This window comes from Ascaphus truei, chromosome 2, assembly GCF_040206685.1.
Source record: "Ascaphus truei isolate aAscTru1 chromosome 2, aAscTru1.hap1, whole genome shotgun sequence".
Lineage (NCBI taxonomy): Eukaryota > Metazoa > Chordata > Amphibia > Anura > Ascaphidae > Ascaphus > Ascaphus truei.
This window is the reverse complement of record NC_134484.1, coordinates 113,298,642-113,323,762: the sequence shown is the minus strand read 5'-3', so window position 1 is coordinate 113,323,762 and position 25,121 is coordinate 113,298,642. Positions and strand designations below refer to the sequence as shown.

General features: G+C 39.7%; 1 protein-coding gene across 3 annotated transcripts in view; it reads left to right on the top strand.

Moving 5' to 3' along the window:
* Window positions 1-25,121, top strand: part of RP1 (RP1 axonemal microtubule associated) — a 452,067-nt gene that overhangs the window by 104,305 nt on the left and 322,641 nt on the right. For all 3 annotated transcript variants that reach the window (XM_075584311.1, XM_075584310.1, XM_075584309.1), the window contains 8 exons: window positions 6,439-6,590; window positions 9,939-10,017; window positions 16,527-16,602; window positions 20,646-20,722; window positions 20,810-20,841; window positions 20,941-21,070; window positions 21,981-22,084; window positions 23,432-23,608. In XM_075584311.1, coding sequence (XP_075440426.1) covers window positions 6,439-6,590; window positions 9,939-10,017; window positions 16,527-16,602; window positions 20,646-20,722; window positions 20,810-20,841; window positions 20,941-21,070; window positions 21,981-22,084; window positions 23,432-23,608 — 827 coding nt within the window. The remainder of the gene's footprint in view (window positions 1-6,438; window positions 6,591-9,938; window positions 10,018-16,526; window positions 16,603-20,645; window positions 20,723-20,809; window positions 20,842-20,940; window positions 21,071-21,980; window positions 22,085-23,431; window positions 23,609-25,121) is intronic.

The following is a 25,121-nucleotide window of genomic DNA, read 5'->3' as shown; positions in this document are numbered from 1 at the left end:
CCAACCCACATACTCACAATGAATACAATCCTTAAAAACCCTTTCATTCTTTCTTGTTTGTATATATATACCTTTTTTTTAAATAATATATATCTTTTTAAAAAGCACACACAATATGGATTACAACAATTCACAACATACCAAACAACCAACAAAGGGAGGGAAACACTTCAGAGGAGAGGACAGGAAAGGGGCGAGTATCCGCCCAACACCTGCTTTATACAGTACCCAGCATCTCTTAACTCCCCCACTCCTCATCCCTAACTCAGGAAAGCCCCGCTCAGGTCTGCCTAACATAACCCACTTTAATACCTCCCACTGACCAAGGGCTAGCCTCTTCTGGCCAGCGTGATGTGGCCCTTCCCTAAAGGTTCAAGGGATTCTTTAAGTACATGAAGCTTGCACCAACTCTAAGCAATCTCTCCAAATGGAACAGAAGTTCAAAATGAATAAAGAAGCCTAAAGCTGTGCATTTCACATACAGTTAGGTCCGGAAATAATTGGACACTGATACACGTTTTTTTATTTCGGCTGTGTACCAAAATAAATTCAAGTTGCAGTTAAATAATAAATAATGTGGGCTTAAAGTGCAGTCTATCAGCTTTAATTTGAAGGTATTCACATTCAAATTGGAGGAAAGGTTTAGGAATTACATCTCTTTAATATGTAGCACCCTCTTTTTCAAGGGACCAAAAGTAATTGGACAATTGACTCAAAAGCTGTTTCATGGACAGGTGTGGGCTGTACCTTCATTATTTTATCATCAATTAAGCAGGTAAAAGGTCTGGAGTTGATTCCAGGTGTGACTTTCACATTTGGAAGCTGTTGCTGTGAACCCACAACATGCGGTCCAAAGATCTCTCAATGCAAGTGAAACAGGGCATCCTTAGGCTGCAAGAAAAAAAAAATCCATCAGAGAGATAGCAGGAACATTAGGAGTGGCCAAATCAACAGCTTGGTACATTCTGAGAAAAAAAGAACGCATTGGTGAGCTCTGCAACAAAAAAAGGCCTGGATGTCCACGGAAGAAAACAGTGGTGGATGATCGTAGGATCCTTTCCATGGTAAAGAAAAACCCCTTCACAACATCCAGCAAAGTGAAGAACACTCTCCAGGAGGTAGGCATATCATTATCCAAGTCTACCATAAAGAGAAGACTTCACGAGAGCAAATACAGAGGGTTCACCAAAAGGTGCAAACCATTCATAAGCCTCAGGAATAGAAAGGCCAGATTAGACTTTGCCAAACAATATCTAAAAAAGCCAACCCAGTTCTGGAACAGCATTATTTGGACAGATGAAACTAAAATCAACCAGTACCAGAATGATGGGAAGAAAAAAGTATGGAGAAGGGTTGGAACTTCTCATGATCCGAAGCATACCACATCATCTGTAAAACACGATGGAGGCAGTGTGATGGCATGGGCATGCATGGCTTACAATGGCACTGGGTCACTAGTGTTTATTGATGATGTGACAGAAGACAGAAGCAGTCGGATGAATTCTGAAGTGTATAAGGATATATTGTCTGCTCAGATTCAGCCAAATTCAGCAAAGTTGATTGGACGGCACATCACTTTACAGATGGACAATGACCCAAAACATACTGCGAAAGCAACCCAGGAGTTTTTTTTAAGGCAAAGAAGTGGAATATTCTGCAATAGCCGAGTCAATCACCTGATCTCAACCCGTTCGAACATGCATTTCACTTGCTGAAGACAAAACTTAAGGCAGAAAGAATCACGAACAAACAACAACAACTGAAGTCAGCTGCAGTAAAGGCTTGACAAAGCCTCACAAAGGAGGAAACCCAGCGTTAGTTGTTGTCCATGCATTCTCGACAAAGTATTAAAAATGAACATTTTATTTAAGATTGTGTTAATTTGTCCAATTACATTTGAGCCCCTGAAATAAGGGGACTGTGTATGAAGATGGTTGCAATTCCTAAACGTTTCATACGATATTTTTGTTCAACCCCTTGAATTAAAGCTGAAAGTCTGCACTTCTATTGCATCTCGGTTGTTTCATTTCAAAAACATTGAGGTGGCGCACAGAGCCCAAATTATGAAAATTGTGTCAGTGTCCAACTATATTCGGACCTAACTGTAAGTGTTTAGGAAGACAAATGGGAATTAGCAGCAAATAATTGGTACTCGAGTAAGTTTACCAGTAATTAAAAAATTTGCTTTAGTATTACAAAAAAGTAACTGCTTTTATACCAACCATTGTCAAGGATCTTATATCTATATACTGTATATATATTGAATACACATAAGACAGCGCAAACGTAAAATCAAATATCATATATGGAAACAATATATTATAATACAAGGGAGGTGCTCATCAATAATAACTTCATTATCTGTCCCTTAGATGCAGTGACAAGGTCCTCAACTCCACATGTGCTGAGTAGATATCAATGAGAACAGAATGACCTAGGCGCAGAACAGGAGTCAAAAAGAAGAAACAAACATAGGGTAGTATGTCTGTACAGTTACAAAGATTCTCTGTTACCAATCGCACATCCAATCTTTGTTATTGTACAGACATACTACCCTATGTTTGTTTCTTCATTTTGTCTCCTGTTCTGTACCTAGGTCATTCTGTTCTCATTTGATTAACACACATTCCCAGCTAGCTTCTTCCTTTTGGAGGCGGACCTGTAGCCCCCTCCTCCTCCCCCCCCTCCTCCCTCTTCTGATTCTCTTGTGTCCTTTTGAAATAAAGGGAAAGATTTTGGTTGTTGCTGTTGCTGTCTCTGTTGATTAACATTTTGATAAGAAAAAGCATCCTGGGACCTAGGTGGTTGACCCCAAAAGGTGCGTCCACCCCTCCCTCGCCCCCTGGATGGAGCTCCACGACCACGATGATCATCATTCTCAAATGTATTGACAAAAGATACAGAATGAGAGGTAGAGGCAGTTTCTGCATCTGAAACATCAGATTCGCCACTCTGATAATCCACATTCTTAGATTTTAAAATGGACTTATTGGGAGTAGATTTAAACTGAATGAATGATTTATCTTTGTTATTTGATCTTTCCTGAATAGAATTTATCCTCTGCCAATGGTAAACCTGGTTCTTTTCATAGTCATATCTGTCCCGATCATATTTAATTTGTTTTTTAGACATAATACCACATTCCACATTTTTTACCGTTTTGGAGAGAATAACATCAAATTCCTTAAAGCCCTTTAAACCTTTGAAACTGTATAGGTTTTTTTGCAGTTCTGTGATTTGAATATCAAGCTGATCTTTCTCCTTCATTTTCTGAAACACTATTAACTCCATCAAACGAAAAGAGCAGTCATTGAGGGCTGTCACCCATCTATTTTCAAAATCCACATCCGGAAAACCAAAGGAGGGGGCTTTTTTAACCCTTAGTCCTCTTGGGATCCTTTTACATTTAGCATAGTTCTCCAGGCTTATAATGTCCCACCATAAGCGGTTCTTATGAATCAATAAACTTTCCAATTTTTGAAAGTGGATTTTGAGATCAGAGATGTCAGTGGTATCCAAATCCACAATGTTATCAAACAATGGGATGTAGCATTGGGCACCCCCTGTCTCTTGTTGTATACCATTGCCACGCTCAGTAGCTCTCTGGTTGACATAAATATATATTCATCATGTGGTGGGTGTGGGAGTTTGAGCTAGCTGGGAATGTGTGTTAATCTATGTCTGACTGGTAGCAGCCAATTGGAGGCTGTGGCACCTCCCCCCAGAGCTCACTCCTCCTCCTTCACCTTTTTAGCTTGGGAGGTCATTTCATTTGCTGCAGGAACAAGACCTATAATGGTTCTTCCCCTCTTACAGAGGTAAAAGGAAAGGTTCACAGTGTAGTGTAGTGTAGGACCTGCATTAATTTGGTTATACCTTGACGTTGGTATGCAGGCTTATGACGCTTTGGCCAAAGGGTTAACTAAATAACCAAGTATTTAATATTATTATTATTGAAGTATTTTACTTTATACTTTTCATCATATATGTTTTGTCAATGGGATGTAGCATTGGGCACCCCCTGTCTCTTGTTGTTCTCATTTGATATCTACTCATTTGATATCTACATATATATATATAGCAGAAAATAGCCGTGTTAGTCCAGTTGCGATAGTGCAGAATAAATGAGTTCTTCAGTATTAGGTGATACCTTTTTTATTGGACTAACAATTTATGTCATTGGACAAGCTTTCGAGAGTTATCCTCTCTTCTTCAGGTCAAGCAATACTGATATACAAAGGATTCAATTGCTAAAACAGTGTAGAGAGAGGAAAAAAACCCCCAGATATTTACTGTAGATAAGGTAGGGTGTTAAATGTGTTTGAAGCCAGGGGACAGTGTCACAGAAAGGTGGGGAGGGGGAGGGATACTGGGGGGGAGAGAGAAAGTGTGGATAAGAATAGAGGCAAGCAGGATAATTACAAGCAATTTTGATAGGGTGTGAGAAAACCCATGTCCGCATTAAGTCCTTTGGTTTTGGTGTCAAAGAGTCTTATCATTCTGAGTTCAAATGTTTTCCGTTCTTGGGTGCTTTTAAACATTCCATTGAGGATTTTGATTTTTAGATAATTTATGGAATGATCTGGTTGTGAGAAGTGATGTCCCACAGATGAGCAGTATCTTCCTTCTTCGTGATGGAGTATAGAGTGTATCCTCTCTCTACACTGTTTTAGTAATTGAATCCTTTGTATATCAGTATTGCTTGACCTGAAGAAGAAAGGATAACTCTCGAAAGCTTGTCCTATGACATAAATTGTTAGTCCAATAAAAAAGGTATCACCTAATATTTTCTGATATATATATATATATATATATATATATATATATATATATATATATATATATATATATATATACAAAACACAAGGGCAGTTGGCACACTGTAAACTGATGACCCACTGATGCTTATCCCATATGCACACATGAACAGAAAATTTTACCAGATGTAGGTCCGGAAAACAGAGACAGCACACAGCCAGGGAAGTACAAAAACACTGTATTCATAAGAAGTACATGGCACTGAATCCAACGTTTCGGTCATCAGAACGTGACCTTCCTCAGGGACGTGCGCACATATATATATACATACAGCAGGGCCCTGCTTCTCTGCGCCCCGCTTTTCGGCGATCCGCCGATACGGCGGCGCCATCTTGGTTCTTAAATCGCGCATGCGCAGAACGGCAAAAATGCCGATTTGCGAATGCTGAAACAACTGAAAATCGCCGGATTCGCTTTCCGCCGATTTTCACAATACGGCGGGCCCCTGGAACGGAACCCGCCATATACCCGGGGCCCTCCTGTATATATATATATATATATATCTATATTATATATATATATATATATATATATATATATTATATAGATATATATATATATATCTATATAATATATATATATATATATATATATATATATATATACAGTGTTCGACAAACCTATACATTTGCTCGCCCCGGGCGAGTAGATTTAACCCCCGGGCGAGTAAATATTGGCCCAAGCAGCACACGTTTGGTACTAGGTGGCGAGTAGATTTTTTTGTGTGGCGAGTAGATTTTTTGGTGATTTGTCAACCACTGTATATATATATATATATATATATATATATATATACCATACGATACCGGTTGCAACACGACATCCAGGGACAGCACGCAGGTAAGTAAATCCAAAATTTTCTATATTTGATAGAAGACACAAAAAACGACGTATCGGTCCCCCAGGCACCACCTTGAGAAAGGTCCCACTGGGGACCGAAACGTCGTTTTCTGTGTCTTCTATCAAATATAGAAAATGTAGGATTTACTTACCTGTGTGCTGTCCCTTGATGTCGTGTTGCAACCAGTATCGTATGGTCTGTTATTGGTTTATGGGATAAGCACCAAAACTTATTTACTTGCAAATGGTGTGCCAGCTGTGCACTGGATTCTTTATATATATATATATATATATATATATATATATATATATATATATGTAATGGAGCCCCTTAAAATTAGCAGAGGCCAATGATGTATGGTATGTGTTATAAAGGCCCCTCCGTGCCACTTTTCTTAACATACACCGTACGTCAATTGGGTATTGAAGGGATTAATAATATGCTTTCTAATGAAGACAAACAAGATTAAGATAATACTTACTTTTAGTTAAAGAGAGTGCAAGCTTTCAGGCACACAAAGGTCCCTTCTTCAGTCAAAATTGTTGCTATTTTTTTGTTGGTAACAAATCCCCCTGAAGAAGGGACCTTTGTGGACTTGAAAGCTTGCACTCTTTTTAACCACTAGTTAGCCATTAAAGGTATCACTTCTATCTTACGTGTGTCTGTCTATTCTACAGGCTAACACAGTACCAGCCTCTATTTGTGTCTAATAAACGGAAGGTTACATTTTCTCAACACACAGAGGCCAAGTTACATGCAGAATCTGTTTTCTCTTTTAGTGACAAAATACGAAGTCCGTGTGGTAACAGGAGACTTGTGGAATGCGGGAACAGAAGCAAATGTTTACATGTTAATGCATGGCGAACGCGGTGACACAGGATCCAGGCAACTGCTTAGGTCAAGCAAACCCAGGAAATGTGTAAAAGGGCAAGTGAGTAATGGAAATAATATATTATCTGTGAATTTTGTGTATCCGTTCCTAAGTAGATTCAGCATTATTTTTTCAATGCTTTAACAATAACCTGAAGTTATCACTGCTTTATATTACACATTGCAAATTGCTTTCTTAATGTAAAGGCTACTCAATGAAAGTGCAAGTTTCAAGTAATCAAACTATTTTCAAGCAGCAATTCCCCTCCAGAAGCCAATATAAGTTTAAATTGTAAGGCCCCCTGAGCATGTCATGCTCTTTCTTTTAAAAACCTCCAGCATCTGAGGTTACCATGGTAACCTTTAGACGGCGCTGGGCTATGGGGAGACGTCCAGTTCAATATTTGAAACACATATCTCCTGAAGGAAGCATCAGATCTGAAAATTACAGACAGTATCGGAGGAGCAAGAAGAGATCGGTGCAGACGGCTGCTTTAAAACATATTTTTTGTGTGTAGCGCTCTTTCCCCCGCCTTCTGGGAGATATGTGGCTACGGGGTATGTGTGGTGCTTTACCTGTGGCTCACAGGAGGCCTGAGACTCCGCTGCTGGGAGCCTGGGGTGTACCTGAGTTGACAATCAGTAGCGCCTCCACCTGTATGGGATCCTACTATATAAGATAACCCCGTACAGGAACCCCATACAATAAAACACACGTTAGGTAAATATAACAGTTTTACATATAAATACACCACCACCACCTGGTCATGCACGACCGTGCCCTCCAACCCCTTTTGTGCCCCACACTGGATACGCAATCCCCAAAGTACATGGGGGCCCTCGGGCACCCAAACACCCTGGTGTCCACGAGTAATTAGTCCCACCCAAAAGTGTGGTACAGCGCTGTCCACTAAAGTGTATGGTTGGTGCACGTGAAGAGATGAGGTACCTGCCGGGTGGCTCCACAACCGGGCGTGCTGATGTCGCAATGGTGAGATCCACGGATCCAGGGATGTACCCGCGAAGCCTCCGCTCCTAAGGTGGGTGGGTTAGCTTCAAATAACATGGTACTAAGCTTGTGTTACCCAAAGGTGGCATTATTTCCATGCAAACCCTGTATAGGTGTTTCAATAAAGTAAAAAAAAAAGAGAGGATTGGAGAGGAAAAGAACCCTGTAAATAATAATAAAATACCTAACTGTGGTCTTACACTTATCCAGACCCTGTAAAATACCTATTTCAGGGTCTGGATGTGAGTGACGCCACCTTTAGCTGTGACCTACTGTAACTAACCCCGGGTGGATTGGGCTGTCAGAACACTGGGTAAATGCTCGGTGGGCCACATTTCACTTCTAATCCACCGCTGTAGCTAATGTTACGTTAAATCCCTGCATTAAATATAACAGAGCTCTGTGGATAGGCGTTGTTAGAGGGAACACCTCTTTTGCATATCACTAGCACTAATGTCCATTATAGTAACGCAAGGCTTGTTATGGCTGAAAACAGCACGTAGCACATTGTTACTGAGCTTTGAAGATGCTGTTAGCACTTAGCAAGACGTTAACTAAAGTTAGCATCTCGTGAAGGCGCCGGCGTTGTTGTGATCATCGGTCTTCTGAGGACCTACCCCAAATGTTCAAACAGGATATTAGGGTAGGGCCCAGCATCACCTGTTACACTGCCTGTGAGAAAACCATCAGGTCCCTCCAGCACTGCAAACAACAAGAGATGTAAACTTCCTCTAGCAGCACTCATATGCACATACATTTGGCATAAATTACAACATTTTGCAGCAAAATGTTAAACATTTTTGCATAAAAATCTTTGCACACTCGCAAACATGCAAATCTGTTGAACATGTTTGCAAAAAGAATGCCAAGACATTTTCACATCTCTATTAGAGACCTATTATACCATGTTTTTAATTACATATATCTAAACATAATGTAGCAAACCCTTTTTCAATCCATATACCCGTGTTTTTCAATCTTTTTTACATTGCACCTCCAGCTAGAAAATATTTGTTCTTCGACCCCCACACTAATAAATCTTATTGACTGCTCTAGGCTATTGCTAACAAAACAACTGTTTGACCGATCCCAAGCAGTATAGTTTTGTGAGTTCGTGGAGGGAACACACGCCTGGTAAGACCCCAAACTGCACATTAGTGTGTAGAGACAGTATGGGAGGTATAGCTGTCAACTACAGTATGAGCTTCCAATGTCGCTCCCCACAATACTTTGCATCCACAGTGTGAGGCATGACTTTGGAAGCTTCTGTAGGGGTCAACCCCTTGGAGAGACCTCACTAACCCCTAGGGTTTTCCGAATCCTCTATTGGGAACCACTACCCAAACTTGTGAAATCAGGCCCTCAAAAAACAGCAGTTTCAAGAAGCATTGACGACTACCGATGCCAAAAACATAAGAAGTGCTACATAATATCATTTAAATGATAATGAGACAATATAATACTTTATAAAAAAAATATATATAATGCCCATAAATGAAATGGTACTAGCACATTAAAATCACATCAATATTTCACTTATGGCTAAAATATTGTAGCTGAATGAAACTCTGCAATGTCATAACATAGGCCAGGTTGCTTCCAGGATTTCTATAAGTGCTATATGAACACAAGCGGGTTTGTGAAATCAGAACCTACCATAAACTTGCCTTTCAAAACTTAATAAATTATTTAGAGCCCCAACCAGAACATCAGGCCAAGTGCCCATCTCTAGGTGTTTCTGGCTACGTACTGTATATGTTTTTCATTATTTTAGTTTTAAATAGAAGCGGTTACCATAAACCAGTAGAATAGATATCCAAAAGTAAGGTAGGAATATTAAAGGAATTATTCTACCTTCCTTTTGTTTGTTATTTTCGTTTCTTAATTGTTTTTATTTTATCTAATTTTAGACTTATTTCAGAATATTTAAGCTTTTATGCTATTTTAGCATCTGCTTTTTTTAGAGTTTTCCATAATTTGGTAAAAATTCCAAACAGAAACCAAACAAATCAAGTTTCGGAAAAACCAGAACCAAAACACAATTTGTTTTTTAGCACAAAAACCATGACATGAGTTAAATGCCCACACTTAGTTAACGAAGGGTTAAATGCTCACCCTTAGTTAACGAAGGGTTAAATGCCCACCCTTAGTTAATGAAGCATCACGTGGTGGGTCCACCTTTTGTTTTTCTCTCCCATGATAAGCACCGTGTGAGAATCCGAAAACTGAGAATATCAACAAACAACACGGCGACAATACATTTAATTGTGACATTATTTATTATTCCTTCCAGGATTTGTTATGCATGTTTACAATGAAATTCAATTTTCGAGTGTTCATTTTACAACATGTCAATGCCCCATCATATTTAATTTCATGTTATTTGATCATTTATTTCAGACTGATACTTTCCTCCTGGAAGCTGTACATCTTGGGAATCTGCACACCATCGTCATAGGCCATGATGGGCTAGAACCAGGTCAGGATTATCAAAATAAAATGCACTAAATGCAATGCAGAATGTAGATTGGTGTACTCTATAAGGTTAAATCTGGGCTGTTACCTCCGTTAAAAATAGTACTGTAAACAAACTCCTATAAGTATTTTTAAGGCTTTTAATTAATTTGTGAACATACAGTAAGCTGAAACTTGTGAGTTGCGAGGCATTTGTGATGTGAAACTAGACCTTCCCCCATATGTCTGAGGATTAGTGCTCTGACAGGAAGTGGGAGAGCTAAGGTTGGAGGTAACACTGAAATAGCTGACAAGGTTTATTTTCTGAGTTTGGGTCATTAAAGCAGCCGTCCAAAATGCTATTTTTAAAAAAAATAAAATTATATCAATTTATCAAAATGTGTAAAATTTATCAAAAATATATTAACTTTTATATATAAATTAATATGTGCATCAATACAATCCACAGAATGATAATTAGCTAAGTTGACGATCGATCCGTTCTCCTGTGATCGATCAGCGAAGATTTGGCTTGGGGGTTTACTAAATGGCTGTCAGTGCAGCAGAAGAGGACCAAAGATGCAAAGTTCTGGGGGAAGATCATGTGACCAGGCTGTCGCTAGATACAATTGGTGCACTGTTAGAGAGAGGGCAGGGCTCAAAAAGGGGTGTGCCATAGCCTGTTTCAGAAGAGGAAGGGGATCTGACTTTGTAAATGGTTGCTATAGAGACAAAAAATGCTGTTACATTAGAATACATTAAAAATGTCATTCACATTTTTCTAAAAAATAAAAAAAATGTTACAAGTATATTTCTCATAGTAAAGAACTGATTTATTTAAAAAACAAGATATTGCTTGGTCTGCAGCTTTAAAACGGAAAACCTAATTTCCAAAGAAACCAAAAAATAGTTGTTTACTTTACAGATTATCATTTGTTTAAGGAAGCCAATTACTTTGTTATTAAGTATAATATAATTTTTTTTGTCAGACAAAAGGGACTATCGCTTCTAATGTCATACAATGATTTTGCTCTTTAGAAAGACTATTCACTGTCTGGCAACCAATGAAATATATTAGCAAGTATTTGAAAGTTTTTCTGGAGAACATAGAATGGCTGCAATGTACTCTTATAAGGCCCCCTATTAAACATGTGTAGCACTGTTCCCCGTCCCCCTCTGGGAGATTGCACAGCTTATGCTACGTGTGTGTGGTGCACTACCTGTTTGGAGCAGGAGATACTGAGCTGTCTGCGGTAGAGTAGAGACTTGGACAGGCTTGGGTTCTTGTTATTTAGTTCTTTCTACTGGTGTTCAGCGCCTCCAGCCGCAGTGGGTCCCAGGGTGTCCGGAAGTCAGCCCCCACTACTGCATTCTTCTCCCTCATGCCCAAGGACTGATACTCAGACAGGAGTGTATAGTACAAAAAGGATCTATATTGGTATACATCTGGCACCAACTGCAGTTCTCCCTACAGTGGTGCAGAGTCTTAGAAGTCCCAGTCTTCTAGATGGTGCAGGCCCTGGTCTTACAGGCCTTGCTGGCTGAGCCTGATGTTCCCTCAGTCCAAAGACTGAGGATGAGCACGCTCATCCCTGTCATAGGAGTGACTCACAGCTCTTTCTTCCTCTCTTCACTGGTGCAGGAAGCAGACTAACTAACTTTGCTACACCCACTTGGAAGACTCAAGAAGGGCGAGCTCATGGACTGTAGCTATCCCTGACAGGCTTGCACAGGCCATGAGTCGCCACCTTACTTCCATCACTCACAAGAGGGGCATAAGGTGGGGTGTCAAGAGCCCCTAGATTGACCTGTTACAGCCCAGAGATAACAGGGGGAAAGAAAGATATAATCTGACATACGCTGTTACACATGCTATGAAGGCAAATTGCCTATGCTAGAGAAGAATTCAGCTCAATTCAAGTGGATTTGAAAGGAGCTGAACGATTCTCCAGCATGGGAAGATGACATCACATCATATTCAACAAGTTACTGATCGAAGTTGCTTTAAAAAAGGGCCAGTACTGTGTGTGGCTTAAAAAACAATGAATATATTATATTAAATATATTACACATTTAAATTAATACTTACGCTTAGAAAAAAACAGTGTTAAAAGTGTCCTAAAATAAACCTATCTTTCTTTGAATAGAAAAGGGAACTGTAAGTGTGCAAATACTCAAAGTAAGTAAAATGTCGTACCCCTTAGCACCATCACACTTCGAACCCTGGTTAGAGTGTAATAGTTTTGCAGTCTCTCAGTTAAATAAATGCCATGTCATTTTCACTTAAGTAAAACGAGACCATTTTATAAGGCAGAATTGATTGCTTTGGTTCATCTCCAACAGATTTTAATTAATTGCACCTGCAGTTATTAGCTGACCTTTCAAAATAACATTTGCTAATGGTAAGGGCCAAAACAACATTCTCATTTTCACAAAGACATGTTTAAACCATTTCTGAGTCTGTTTTCTGATCATTTTGGAAAACCATACAGCATTTTTTACCCCAGCAGATTTGGTGTTGTACTTTATGTCTGTTATCTTGTTGTATTGGAATTGGTTAGGTGTGAATATTTGTTCATGTGACAAAAACCTTACAATAAGAATCCCCTCCCCCCTAGTTTTATAATGCAATTCTGTACATGAGATGGCTATTCACATTCTGTCTGGATGAGCCATAACACACAGAAAAAAACATGATCCTCTCTATGTTACAGATTATTTTGATTTTTTTTTTTAAATACTGTACAGTATATACTTTTTGTTTAATGGATGTTTTTAAGGCTTCGGCCCCAGTCCTCCCTGTTGCACGCACGCCTGGTGGCATGGCGGCACGTCCAGAGACTAGAGCCACGATCGGCGGTCTGTAGGGGTGAGCTTAGGGAGCACAGGGGCGGGGTCATGATGGAGGGTGCAGCCAAAGCGGGGAATATCTGCCCTGCCATTGGCTTTGTGCGGCCACGTGACCGCGTCGCGGCATGGGTTTTTTTTATTGGCCGAACATTTTGGCTACCAACTGAAGCCTTGATCAAGAGCATACTGTATACATAAAATATGCATATATTTAACCCTCAATCATAAATGAGCGTGTACTAAAAAGAACCTACAGACGGGCGAAATACACACTCCGACAGTCACTATTAACCAACAAACCAACTAATCTAGACAGATCTAAATTGGTTAGATTTACAGGGACCTTTAACAAACAATGGCCTCATATTTGGGATATTCTCCATAGATATTGAAAGAGAAGGAGTGGCTCAGTGAGTAAAGGCACTGACTCTGGCACTGAGTTTGAAGCAGGGGAACCTGGTTCAATTCCCAGTGTCGGGACCTTGTGACCTTGGCCTCAGGCACCAAAAACATAGATTGTAATCTCTACGGGGCAGGGACTGTGTCTATAAAATTTCTCTGTAATGCGCTCTTTAAAACCTAGCAGCACTATCACATCATTGGTCACATCATTGAGTCAGTCACCCTCCTATTCTCATCTGTAGCCGCGGACCATGAGGTACGTCGTTGCATCTATAATATTGATACTACTGGTTTTGGGGATGTTATATACTTTGAACAAATGTCCATTATTAATTGTGTAGGTACATTGATTCTTAATAGCAAACATTTTTTCTCTTTATCCTCCAACTCTTCCCTTCCCATCTATCGTCACTATTTATGTAGGTCTCATACAGAACTGAAAGTGCGGACAGTTATCTATACTAAAATCTTACATGATACTTTATGACTTTAAAAGTGCCTTTTTTCATGATATTGTTGGCACTTCCTTTGATGTATGGTTACCAACAGTGCTACATTTATGATGAAAGCCTGCTCTTGCAATGTATCGTTATTGCTAAACACACTAAGACAGGGAACTCCTGTTAATAGGTTTTCGCTAGTGTTGCCAATACTAGCTAGACTGTTGCTATTTACATTACCACACTACAAGGGATGAATCACTTATATAATGGTGTTAGAAATATCATATAATGCTGATACAACTTTATCTTGGATTTGATCAGCATTTACATAATCGAGCCCTCAAATTATTCCCCTTTTCTCACAGGACTCGGCTTGAGATGGTTTCAATACATTTTTGTATATAAATTTTGATTAAAGTCACTGCTCTTTTAACTCAACCAGTTACAGTATTACAGTATTCTTACAGCACATGCTTTAGAGCAGGGGTCTCCAAACTCAGTCCTCAAGGGCCTCAAGCCAACAGGCCGGCTTTTAATGATCTCCCAGTTTCAGCACAGTCAAAGACTGGGCCACTGATTGGGCCACATGCGCTGAAACAGGGATATCCATGAAAGCCGGCCTGTTAGCGGCCCTTGAGGACTGAGTTTGGAGACCCCTGCTCTAAAGCATGTGATGTAAGAATACTGTAATACAGGCATACCCGGCATTAACGTACGCAATGGGACCGGAGCATGTATGTAAAGCGAAAATGTACTTAAAGAGAAGCACTACCTTTTTTACCACTTATTGATGCATGTACTGTACTGCAATCGTCATATACGTGCATAACTGATGTAAATAACACATTTGTAACAGGCTCTATAGTCTCCCCGCTTGTGCACAGCTTCAGTACAGGTAGGGAGCCGGTATTGCTGTAGTTTGCCTATTGAGCGATTTGTACTTACTCACGAGTGTACTTAAAGTGAGTGTCCTTAAACCGGGGTATGCCTGTATTGTAACTGGTGGATTTAAAAGAGCAGTGACTTTAATCAAAAATATATATACAAAAAATGTATTAAAACCATCTCAAACCGAGTCCTGGGAGAAAAGGGGAATAATTTGAGGGACTGAGTTTGGTGACCCCTGCTTTAGAGCACAGTATACAGAGTTTCTTTTCTTTTTCTCATTCTAGACAGGGGTCGGCAACTTGTGGCTCCCATGCCACATGTGGCTCTTTCCGCAGCTACATGCGGCTCTCCTCCGACCGCAGGTTGCCGCTCCCCAGCTGCTGCCTCTATCCCTCACTGTGCTGCTCTTGGCTGTGGGGAATGGGGGCGGGGAGTGTGGGGAGGGGGAGGGAGGCCTGGCTGGCACTGGTCAGCAGGTCAGCTTGCTATCCTGCCTCCTACACTGTCCCACACCAGTACGCTCTGTGATGACAGCGCTCACGGGAAGTTGCGGTGCACACTTCTGGTGTGCACAGTCAGCAGAGAAACTGGCGTGGGACAGTGTAGGAGGCAGGCCAGCAGCTGGGGAGATGCCGGGCAGCAACAAAAGGCCGGACCAGCACCAACCGTGATTTGAGTTATGGGGTGGCATGAAGGACCACAGTGGAAAGCAATTACAGGGGCCCATATGGAGACATAACAGTGGGAATATATATATATAATATTATATATATATTTAATATTTATTTTTTCTGCTTCACAAGCTTCAGGGTTTCGGGTTTCGGGTTTCGGGTTTCGTTTTCTGCATCTCTGTATCTTGACAAAGGTCCTCTGTGTATGACTAACATATTGATCATTTGTAATTAAACTTTATACCTTTTCAGCTGAGTCCTTAGAGTGCTGTTCACCTCTTCTTTTGCACGTTACCTCTCACTGTTTACTGTTTCCTCACTCCTTGGTGAATGTCCCTGTTGTCTCCAACTTCCTCACTGCACCATTATTTATACACCTCTCTCTCAACAACCCTCAATAAAAATCACCCCCACAAATCCTCTATTCACACCTTCTATCTACTCCTTCCTGCTGCTGGGGATCGCCCCTAAGCCTGAAGCACACACCTGATCTCACCCACAGCTCCCTGCCATCTCTTCCCCTGTAAATGGTGTTAACCTTTTATTTTAACACTGACTAACCTGAAAACTTGCCCCACAAATTAAGCATCCCAATAGCCTGCACTCATGGCTATTGTCCCACAATCACTTATACCACCCATTGTGGCCAAGCACACAAATCTACAGCACTTATTCCCTCACCTGCGGTCTCTGTAAGTTTCCCCTCAAATCTCTTAGATTGTAAGCTCTTCGGGGCAGGGATTTCCTTTCCCATTGTCTGATTTTTGCTGCACTTATTGTATTATTATAATTCCCTGTGCTGTATTCTTTGTGAAGCGCCGAATACACTTTTGGCGCTATATAAATAAAGACATACAATACAATACTCTGCCCCCAATCACTATACTCATTGTCATCAGGTGTGCTCACCCCCTTGGCGCATATATATATATATATATATATATATATATATATATATACATGTAGAGGTATCAGTACGTGTTAGCCGAGCTTCAATAATCAAAAAATAAATAGATGATACCGTTCTGTGGCTAACGAAATGCTTTTATTTGTGCGAGCTTTCGAGATACACTGATCTCTTCTTCCGGTGATGTTACAATATATATATATCAGAACTCTGTGAATCCCACCTTTAGTGTTACAAATGCATGCAGTGCATCAAAACAACACTAAACACATTTAAAATGATCATATTGCCATAAGTACAATCAACATGATTGGTTTTAAAATTATTAGTAGAAATAATATTTATTTAATATCTTTTACGTATCTTTTTTTAGGCAATGGATGGTACTTGGAGAAAGTTGTTGTCCATGATCCAGTACAAGATAAGGAATATACATTTTTCTGTTACAGGTTTGTTTAAAGAAGAAAAAAAAATGTGTTTTTTAATGTGATTTAGGTTTTGATTTTTACTTGTAACTGTACATTATTAGTTCACCCTAATGACATTCACTTCCATGTGCTACTGCTAGTGTAGCTCATTATAGGACCATATTAGCTAAGCAGTTTTCTGCTATGAGACAGCTGTATGGTGTGTTCCAGCGTCAGAATGTCTTATGACAGAAGTAAATATGGACCTAAATGAGGCCCTGTATTAGTAAGTCTCAGAAATAAAAAACATTACGTTAACTTTTTCAATGCCCCTCTACATAAAAGCCCACTATGTGTTTTGTTGGTTGTTATACCCTTAATAGGATTACTATACAACATGTTTAGTCAGGCTTGGTAACATTTGTCATCAATACAGATGCAGCGGCCGTTATTTTAAGGCATTACAGAGCCGTTTTCATGTGCGCTACTGTACTCCACACGGCATGAACGCGGCCAATCGCCCCAGGCACACATGTTTATCGCGGTTGCTTTGTTTGAATTTCATGGATTGTGTGCAATTAAATGCAATGAAATGAATGAATTGTAATGTGTACAGTACTGTGCTACTGTGTCAATTTCAGATGTTTAAAAGCTAGAACACTAAAATGCCATTTTCTGCACTCGCCTGCACTCGCGTCTTAAGGCGGTGCGGTTGGAAGTAATTCTGTGCCATCACATAGGTATTCTAAGGTATAAACCGCGTGATTTGCTAAAATAATGGCCGCTGTATCTTTCCTTTTTTAAATGATATTTTACCAAGTACTGTACTACACTGAGATAAACCGCTAATTTTCTAGTGCATCTGAAAAGTTTTTATTTCTCACAGTCCCAAAGCTACATATTTTCATTATTTGGTCAGTCGATGATGTACAACATAAAAATTGTACACTGTTTCTCAAATAAAGGAACAGCTAATTAACCTTTAAAATAGGGACATGTTGCATAGTCCTGGTTTATATGATGAAAGTGTTACTTGTAATCAGGGCCGCTGACAGGGGGCGACAACCGGGACAAGTGTCCCAGGCCCGGTGGCTGCGGGGGGCCCGGCAGCCAGACAAAGCAGTTGCCGTTAGGCCCCACTCTCCCCAGCTGTAGGCCTCTCCCTCACTCTGTCCCACGCCGAGCTTCCGTCGCTGGCACACAATGGGCCTTTCTTACGTCAGTGCACCGGAAGTAAGCTTGGCCCAGCTTCCGGCGCAAGCCGGCATGAGAGGGAGGCCCAGCGCGCGCTGACATTGGAAGCTCAGTGTGGGACAGAGTGAGGGAGAGGCTCGCAGCTGGGGAAGAGTCAGGGCATGGCAGCAACTGCTCTGTCTGGCCGCTGGGCTCCCACACAGCCACTGGGCCGGGCCTGAGACCATCCCCAAGGTAAGTCTGTATTTTTATATATATTGGGGTGGGTGTATTTTTAATATGTATTGGGGTGGTGGGTGTATTTTTAATATGTTTTGGTTCGGTGGGTGTATTTTTAATATGTATTGGGTGAGTGGGTGTATTTTTAATATGCATTTCGGGGTGGGTGTATTTTTGATATCTATTGCTGTATTTTTAAAATGTATTTCGGGGTGGGTGTATTTTTGATATCTATTGGTGTATTTTTAATATGTATTGGGGAGGGTGTGTATTTTTAATACGTACTGGGGGAGGGTGTATTTTTAATACGTACTGGGGGAGGGTGTATTTTTAATATGTATTGGGGTTGGGTGTATTTTTTATTTATAATATGTATTGGGGGGGCAGTGGGTGTATTTTTTAATATGTACTGAGGGGCGGTGGGTGTATTTTTTAATATGTATTGGGGAGTGGGTGTATTTTTTTATTATGTATTGGGGAAGAAAGTGTATTTTTAAATGTATTGGGGAGGGGGTGTATTTTTAAATGTATTGGGGAGGGGGTGTATTTTTAAATGTATTGGTGAAGGTGTATTTTTATATGTATTGGGGAGGGGGTGTTTTTGTTATATGTATTGGGGGTAATATGTATTGGGGAGAGGTTGGTATGTATTTGAGGTGAGGGGGTGTTGTATGTATTTAGGGGGTGGAGTTTTTTGGTATGTATTTTGTGGAGGGGATTTAGTGAGAGTTGGATAATTGATGGAGGGTGAGGGAGGGAGGGAGTGAGGAAAAGAGGGTGTAAGAGTGAGACACAGGGGAGAGAAAAACATGGAGGGATTGAGTGAGAGTTGGGTAATTGATGGAGGGGGGAAGAGTGAGAGGGGGTGAGTGAGAAAGAGGGAGTGAGATGGAGGGAAGAGAAATACATGAGAAGAGAGGGGGGAATAGAGGGGGCTCGTGAGGTGTGAAATAGAGGGGGGGGGCTCGCAAGACCGCCGACATGGGGGGGAGACGCCTCTTGTCCTGGGCCCTGGGAAATCTGTCTGCAGCCCTGCTTGTAAGCAGATTCACATGACCCAGGCATGTCTGAAACCCGCCTTTTCATCATTGTCTCCTTGCATACAATGGTTCCATGGCAGCCAGGGATTCTGGATAATGACATGCACACTATCTGCAAATCAGCACCATCTTATATCTTGTCATACATTATTTGATCAATGCTTTTACTTCAGCTGTGTGCTTTAATCAAGTAATGTGGAGAGTATAACTAGAAATGAGCAAATTTTTATTGCAGATTTGCATCGTAAGTTCTTTGGAGCAGGGACACTTTTTCCTAAATGTTACTTTTATGTCTGAAACACTTCTCCCCTTTATGTGTTATTTGTATTATGTGTTATATGATTGTCACGTATATTACTGCTGTGAAGCGCTATGTACATTAATGGCGCTATATAAATAAGGACATACATACATACATCTGCCTCGGATCATCCGGTTCCCTTGATCCGCGGATTAGGTTCCAAAAGAGCAATCCGCAATTTCTGATTTATTTTTTTTCAGAAGCAAAGAACAATCCTTTTCCATATACATTTTTAACAATCTGTTTGTGGTATGACAGAACAGGGACAACAATATTCACTGTGCCATCTGCAAGAGTGGAAAGTATAAGAAACAGGGCTCCACGGAATTTTCAAGATAAATTTATTGCCAACAAATTGACTGACGTTTCGGCCACAATTCTGCTTTGAGAAAGGCCAATTGTGGCCGAAACATCAGTCAATTTGTTGGCAATAAATTTATCTTGAAAATTCCGTGGAGCCCTGTTTCTTATACTTTCCATTGTAAGCTGGATCATCACAGAGAATCCTGACACAGGAGCAGCGGTAGTTGTATCATTTTTATTATTGTCATGTGGTGTGCAGCTTTTCCCCTTTAGTAGCTATCCATCTGCAAGAGTGCCAGACACATACTGAATTGAAATACTTTATTTTACAATAAATTCAACTCTATAAATTGCAGGAAGTTATTCCACCTGCTTCCCACAGCAAACAAAGTGTTATTGGGTTGACAAGTCTATGGCACCTTAGGAATGGGGTATAGTGTCAGACTCAACAGGATTAGAAGTTGATCCCACACAACCTGTGTTATTCAGAACATCAGCTTTAGTAGTGTGAGCTAAACCAGCTGATGGGTTGCAGTGCACACTGTCTACTAACAGCATACATCCAAGGGATATCTATTTTGTTGATTGTATTTGTAACCTTAAAAGCTCTTCAAGCACAAAGTAATAATATGTTCTGAGGGCTATGCATTACTGAGGCCAGGTGACATTAAATAAAAGATGAACAGAACATGGGCAACCTCACTCTACAGGGTTAGAAGAAAATGGGTGTCACCTCTGCTGCTCTAGGAATTACATTTCTAACTGCGGTTTGACAGTTTGTAGACAAATAGACTGGTACTATCTGGATGTTATTACCTACATTATCACCTTATTAGCAATCTCGTTTATATAGATTGTACAGGGGGAATTAAATCCACTCTTGCCTCACTCTAGCCTCACTCTGATCCTACAATATATGAGATTGCACCTTTTATATAGTTATATATATGACCCAGTTATATAGTCAACTCAATTTTTTTCACAGTTCTTTATTCTTCTCTATTAATGTTGTTTTTTAATTTGCAAAGATGGCTGGACGAAGGACAAGATGATGGGAAAATTGTGAGACAACTGTACATTTCAGATGATGCCGATTTTCCAGCTAGTAAGCATACAAATAAATGAGAGTTATTCTTACTGGTGTTGTACAACTGTATAATGGTATTTACCGATCTTGTTCTTAATTCAACAGAACAAGAACTAGAATTGAAGAAGGAGGAAATTGTAAGGAATTATTTTCATTTTAATATATTGCTTTGTATTTGCACAGTATCCATGCAAATCATTTTAAATTACGTATTTTTGTGTTTGTTTTTTAATCAGTGGAGTGCTGAAAGATGGAAATATCAGAAAGGCAACACTCTACAATTCTACTGCAGGAAAACAAGGAAATTCATACGTCTCACCCCAGATTGCAAAGTAGATGCACTAGGAGAAAAGAAGGATAAATATGGTAAATCTCAATAAAAAACAAAAATGAATTATTAATCGTAATAATATTAAATGTTAACAAATATTAAATATAGAATCAATGCAAAATTTGTAGCACATATTGCATTGTAGTGTTACCTATATTGGCTCTTAATCCACTGTAGATCTATTAAAAATATTAATATTATCTGAATCAGTAAATACACTTGTTATCGGTGGTTAAACTGCATCTAAAGAGCAATTCTCATGCACGTCAATGCTTTCAAATTCAAGTAACGAAGGAGAAAGTCATGGGGGGAAATGTATTAGGTGTCACAAACGGGGGAATGGTTTCAAAGCCGGTCAAAATTATGTCATTTTAACTCTGCGTGACCTGACATCAATATATTAAGGTGCATTGCTCAACTATGAAACTCAAAATGCTTCACTTGCACCATGAGCATTCTGGGAAGTGGTTATAGGGGGAGAGACAGCAACATTTTAATGAGATGTATCAAAGGTTGCACCGGTAACTGGTGTAGTTTGCCTCTCTCTTCGCATAAAATAAATCTACCAGGTTTAGGTGGTGTTAACCTCTGCTCTAAAGAGATCTGCACCAAATGTAAGAAACAAGATTGCCCAATTTTCATACATATCCCCCATCTATTTCAGAGCCAAAATGTATGCCATACAGTTAAGCAAACATAATAAGGGGCATGGAAGAGAATGGCCTGGGTCTATTAAGGTCAGGAAATAGTTCAACGTATATGAATATGAAATAATACAAATGAGTGGTACAAATAATCTGGGAGGTTTGAAAAAAAAGGAAAATGTAAAATACAACGCAAGCCCCTGGCTATCTGCATTTCCCCGAAACATATTTGCAATTTGGCATTGTAATACCTACATGTCTTTCAAAAAGGAAGCTTTCTAACATCTGTCAAATGTTCTAGGTTTTTTTGACGTGACCGTTAAAAGAGGAAACGTTCGCGTTTTTAATAGTCATCAGATCAGAAATCTTGCACTGGCAATTGACAAGGGATTGGTCACTGGAATGGTATGAAAACAGCATTTTCTATGTTTGCATATTAAAAGTATTTTGTTTTTGTCGAACATCTTTTTAGATATAACCTGTTTTATATATTCTGCTGCTACAGCCTTTTCTTTCTTGCCAGAAAAAGGTTCTTTAGGATGTCTAACAAATATGGCAAGAACATATAATCTTTACTAGTCATATGCTTTACATAAAAGTATTAAGTCAAACTTTTTAATATATGCACACTTATTAAATGGATGTATCTTTATTTGTATAGCGCCATCTCTGTACATAGCGCTTCACAGCAGTAATACACGGGATATAATATTAGTACACATCATGGGAATACTGTAAGTGCTTCATTCTTAAAAGTAGACATTATGAAAAGGATTCCCTGCCCCGAAGAGCTTAGTGGTAATTAGGGAGAACTTACAGAGACAGTAAGAGGGTGTTATGGGAAGCGTATCTGCCAGGGATCATAGTAAATGCATATGAGATGAATAGTATCAGCCCAGGCATCTACCCAAATGCTTCATTAAAGAGGTGTGTTTTAAGGTGGGCCTTAAAGATGAATAGAGAGGGTGCTCGTTGGATATTCAGGGGAAGGGCATTCCAGAGGGGTGGGGCAGTACGAGAGACAGGTTTTAGGGGGAGGGAGCTTTCGATGCAAAAAGGGGCAGACAGAAGACATTCTTGAGCAGAGTCAGGAAGGTCTATAGCAAGAAATTAGGGCTGAGATGTAAGGAGGGGCAGAAGAGTGTATAGCCTTAAAAGTGAGGAGGGGAATTTTGTAAGTAATACGGGATGTAATTGGAAGCCAGGGGAGGGATTTTGGAATACTGTGACCTGCCCAAGGTGGCAAAAATGTGTTATACTAAAACTAAAAGATACACTTAATACTTTTATGTAAAGCATATGACTGTATTGAGCTATACTCTCCTAAAGACAAGTGGCTTATTAGTAAGGCCACTACATTTCTTTATTTACAGAATTTATCTCTGTTTCATACAAACAACATCGGGGGTATTTTCTCAGGTTTTCAAGCATTGTATTAACCATTGCCACTTTTGGCGTAGCATCAAATGCAGAAAAAGAATTACCCTTAAAAAGGGGATATATAAATATGCTAAATATGTTTTAATTTGTTGTATTCTTGACTGCTGGTGAACACAATTCAAATTGTGATGAGCAAGACACTGATGTTGGACGTTGTTTTGGTTATTCTAAATATCACAATGAAACATACCGTACTAAAATTATTCACTATTTTTAAATCCTTTTATAATTAGGTGTCAGGGAAATATTCGTATCATATTTCAGCAATGTTGGCATTTTATCAGTATGTTATCATTTGTTTACTTATTCTAGGATAACAGTGGAATTCTTTGTGAACTACAAATTCATCTTCAACTGAACCGTTGTGTTACTTTGGAATGTATAAGAGAACCTGGTCTTACTGTTTCTTTTGACAGTGATGGTAAACCAGCTGATGATAACACTACAGGATATGCTGGGCTTTGCAAAGAATTTGTTGCTCATGTTAAGGTATACTTCAAATCATGAAAAACAAAAACAAAAATATAATGCTCACTAAGTCAAATGGTGTGATAGTAATGTGGTTGTGCCTAAGCCGTCAAGATTGACGGTGGGTGCAACTGATGATCTGAATATACTAGAATTAACTACAGCTGAGAAGTGAAGACATGTTTATTGCCACCACTTAGCAACTAGAAGCTCATTTTGGAAGTGCACTCCTAGGCATTAAAACTCATGCCCTGAAGAATCTCCGTCAAGGAGGGAAACGCGTAGGGCGTTTTTGGCGTGGTGACGTCAGCGCGAGGGATCTGAGAGAGACTGGTAGTATTGTTACTTTATGTCTGTGCTCTCTGCTGGTGCTCATTTTAACGCGCTCGTATCCAGGCTTAACCAGGTCCTGTTCACTCAGTGGTTCTTTGCTGAAGCCTGTCTCTGTACTGTGATTCAATGTGTCACCTTACCTTGTAGCTAACAGACATCATTGTTACTGCAAATTGTTGCGATCTATCTGATATTTAACATCATTACTGCTAGCCTGCCAGCATCTGCTATGCACAGACACCTATTCATGCATGAATTGTTCTATGTATTGGTAGAAGGTTTTTTGCACAGGTATTTTGCTGAGTACAAGTGCTCACAGTATTGATTATATATTGACGGCTTGTTTAATAACCACAGTAATAATTCATTTACTGCTTTAATAATTAGCAGAGTGTTCAGTATCAGTTTTTTCTGGCTTTTTATCACTAATAGCTGTCCTGTTATACTATCTATGTAGAGTGATTGTCAAACGTCATTGGGCGCAGAATCAATCCACGTACCACCAACCTGTCATTGAGTTGCACATACAGTGATTATATCTAACAGCTTAAATATTAAACTTAGGAGTAGGACACTGATTTGGGCTATTTATCAATACAGGTTGGGTGCTCGGTACGCTACGCCACATGACGCACAATACTCACATACAGGGCAAGCATTTCTGAGCTTTTACAGCTGAGTAACCCACTCCCCAATTAAAGCCAAAGTGGTATCACTGCTTTTGCTAAGTACTATTAGGCATCAGCATACTTTACTATATACCTTGGCTATCTATCATCTCCTCACTCCCTCCCGCCACAGTACATTATATGTAGTTAATATTATCACTTTATGTTAAGAACCTATTTTATTCTATTTACCTATTAAATGTTAAGTTTTAATGCCTAGGAGTGCACTTCCAAAATGAGCTTCTAGTTGCTAAGTGGTGGCAATAAACATGTCTTCACTTCTCAGCTGTAGTTAATACTTCAAATCATAGCTGCTGCCTTGAACTCTGCATAGTTCCAAATGGCAGAATTGTCAGAATCGTGGTAGTCTCAATTCATTCATATATTAATTGACATTAATTTAACCTCTTCAGTATTATGCATTTAAAGAAATGTGTAAGCAGATGTAAAACCGATAGAGTGCTGGGAGTGCAAAAGAGCTCAAGATTACACTGAGGACAAAATGAGGGGTTAAATTGCATCCTAAGCGCAAC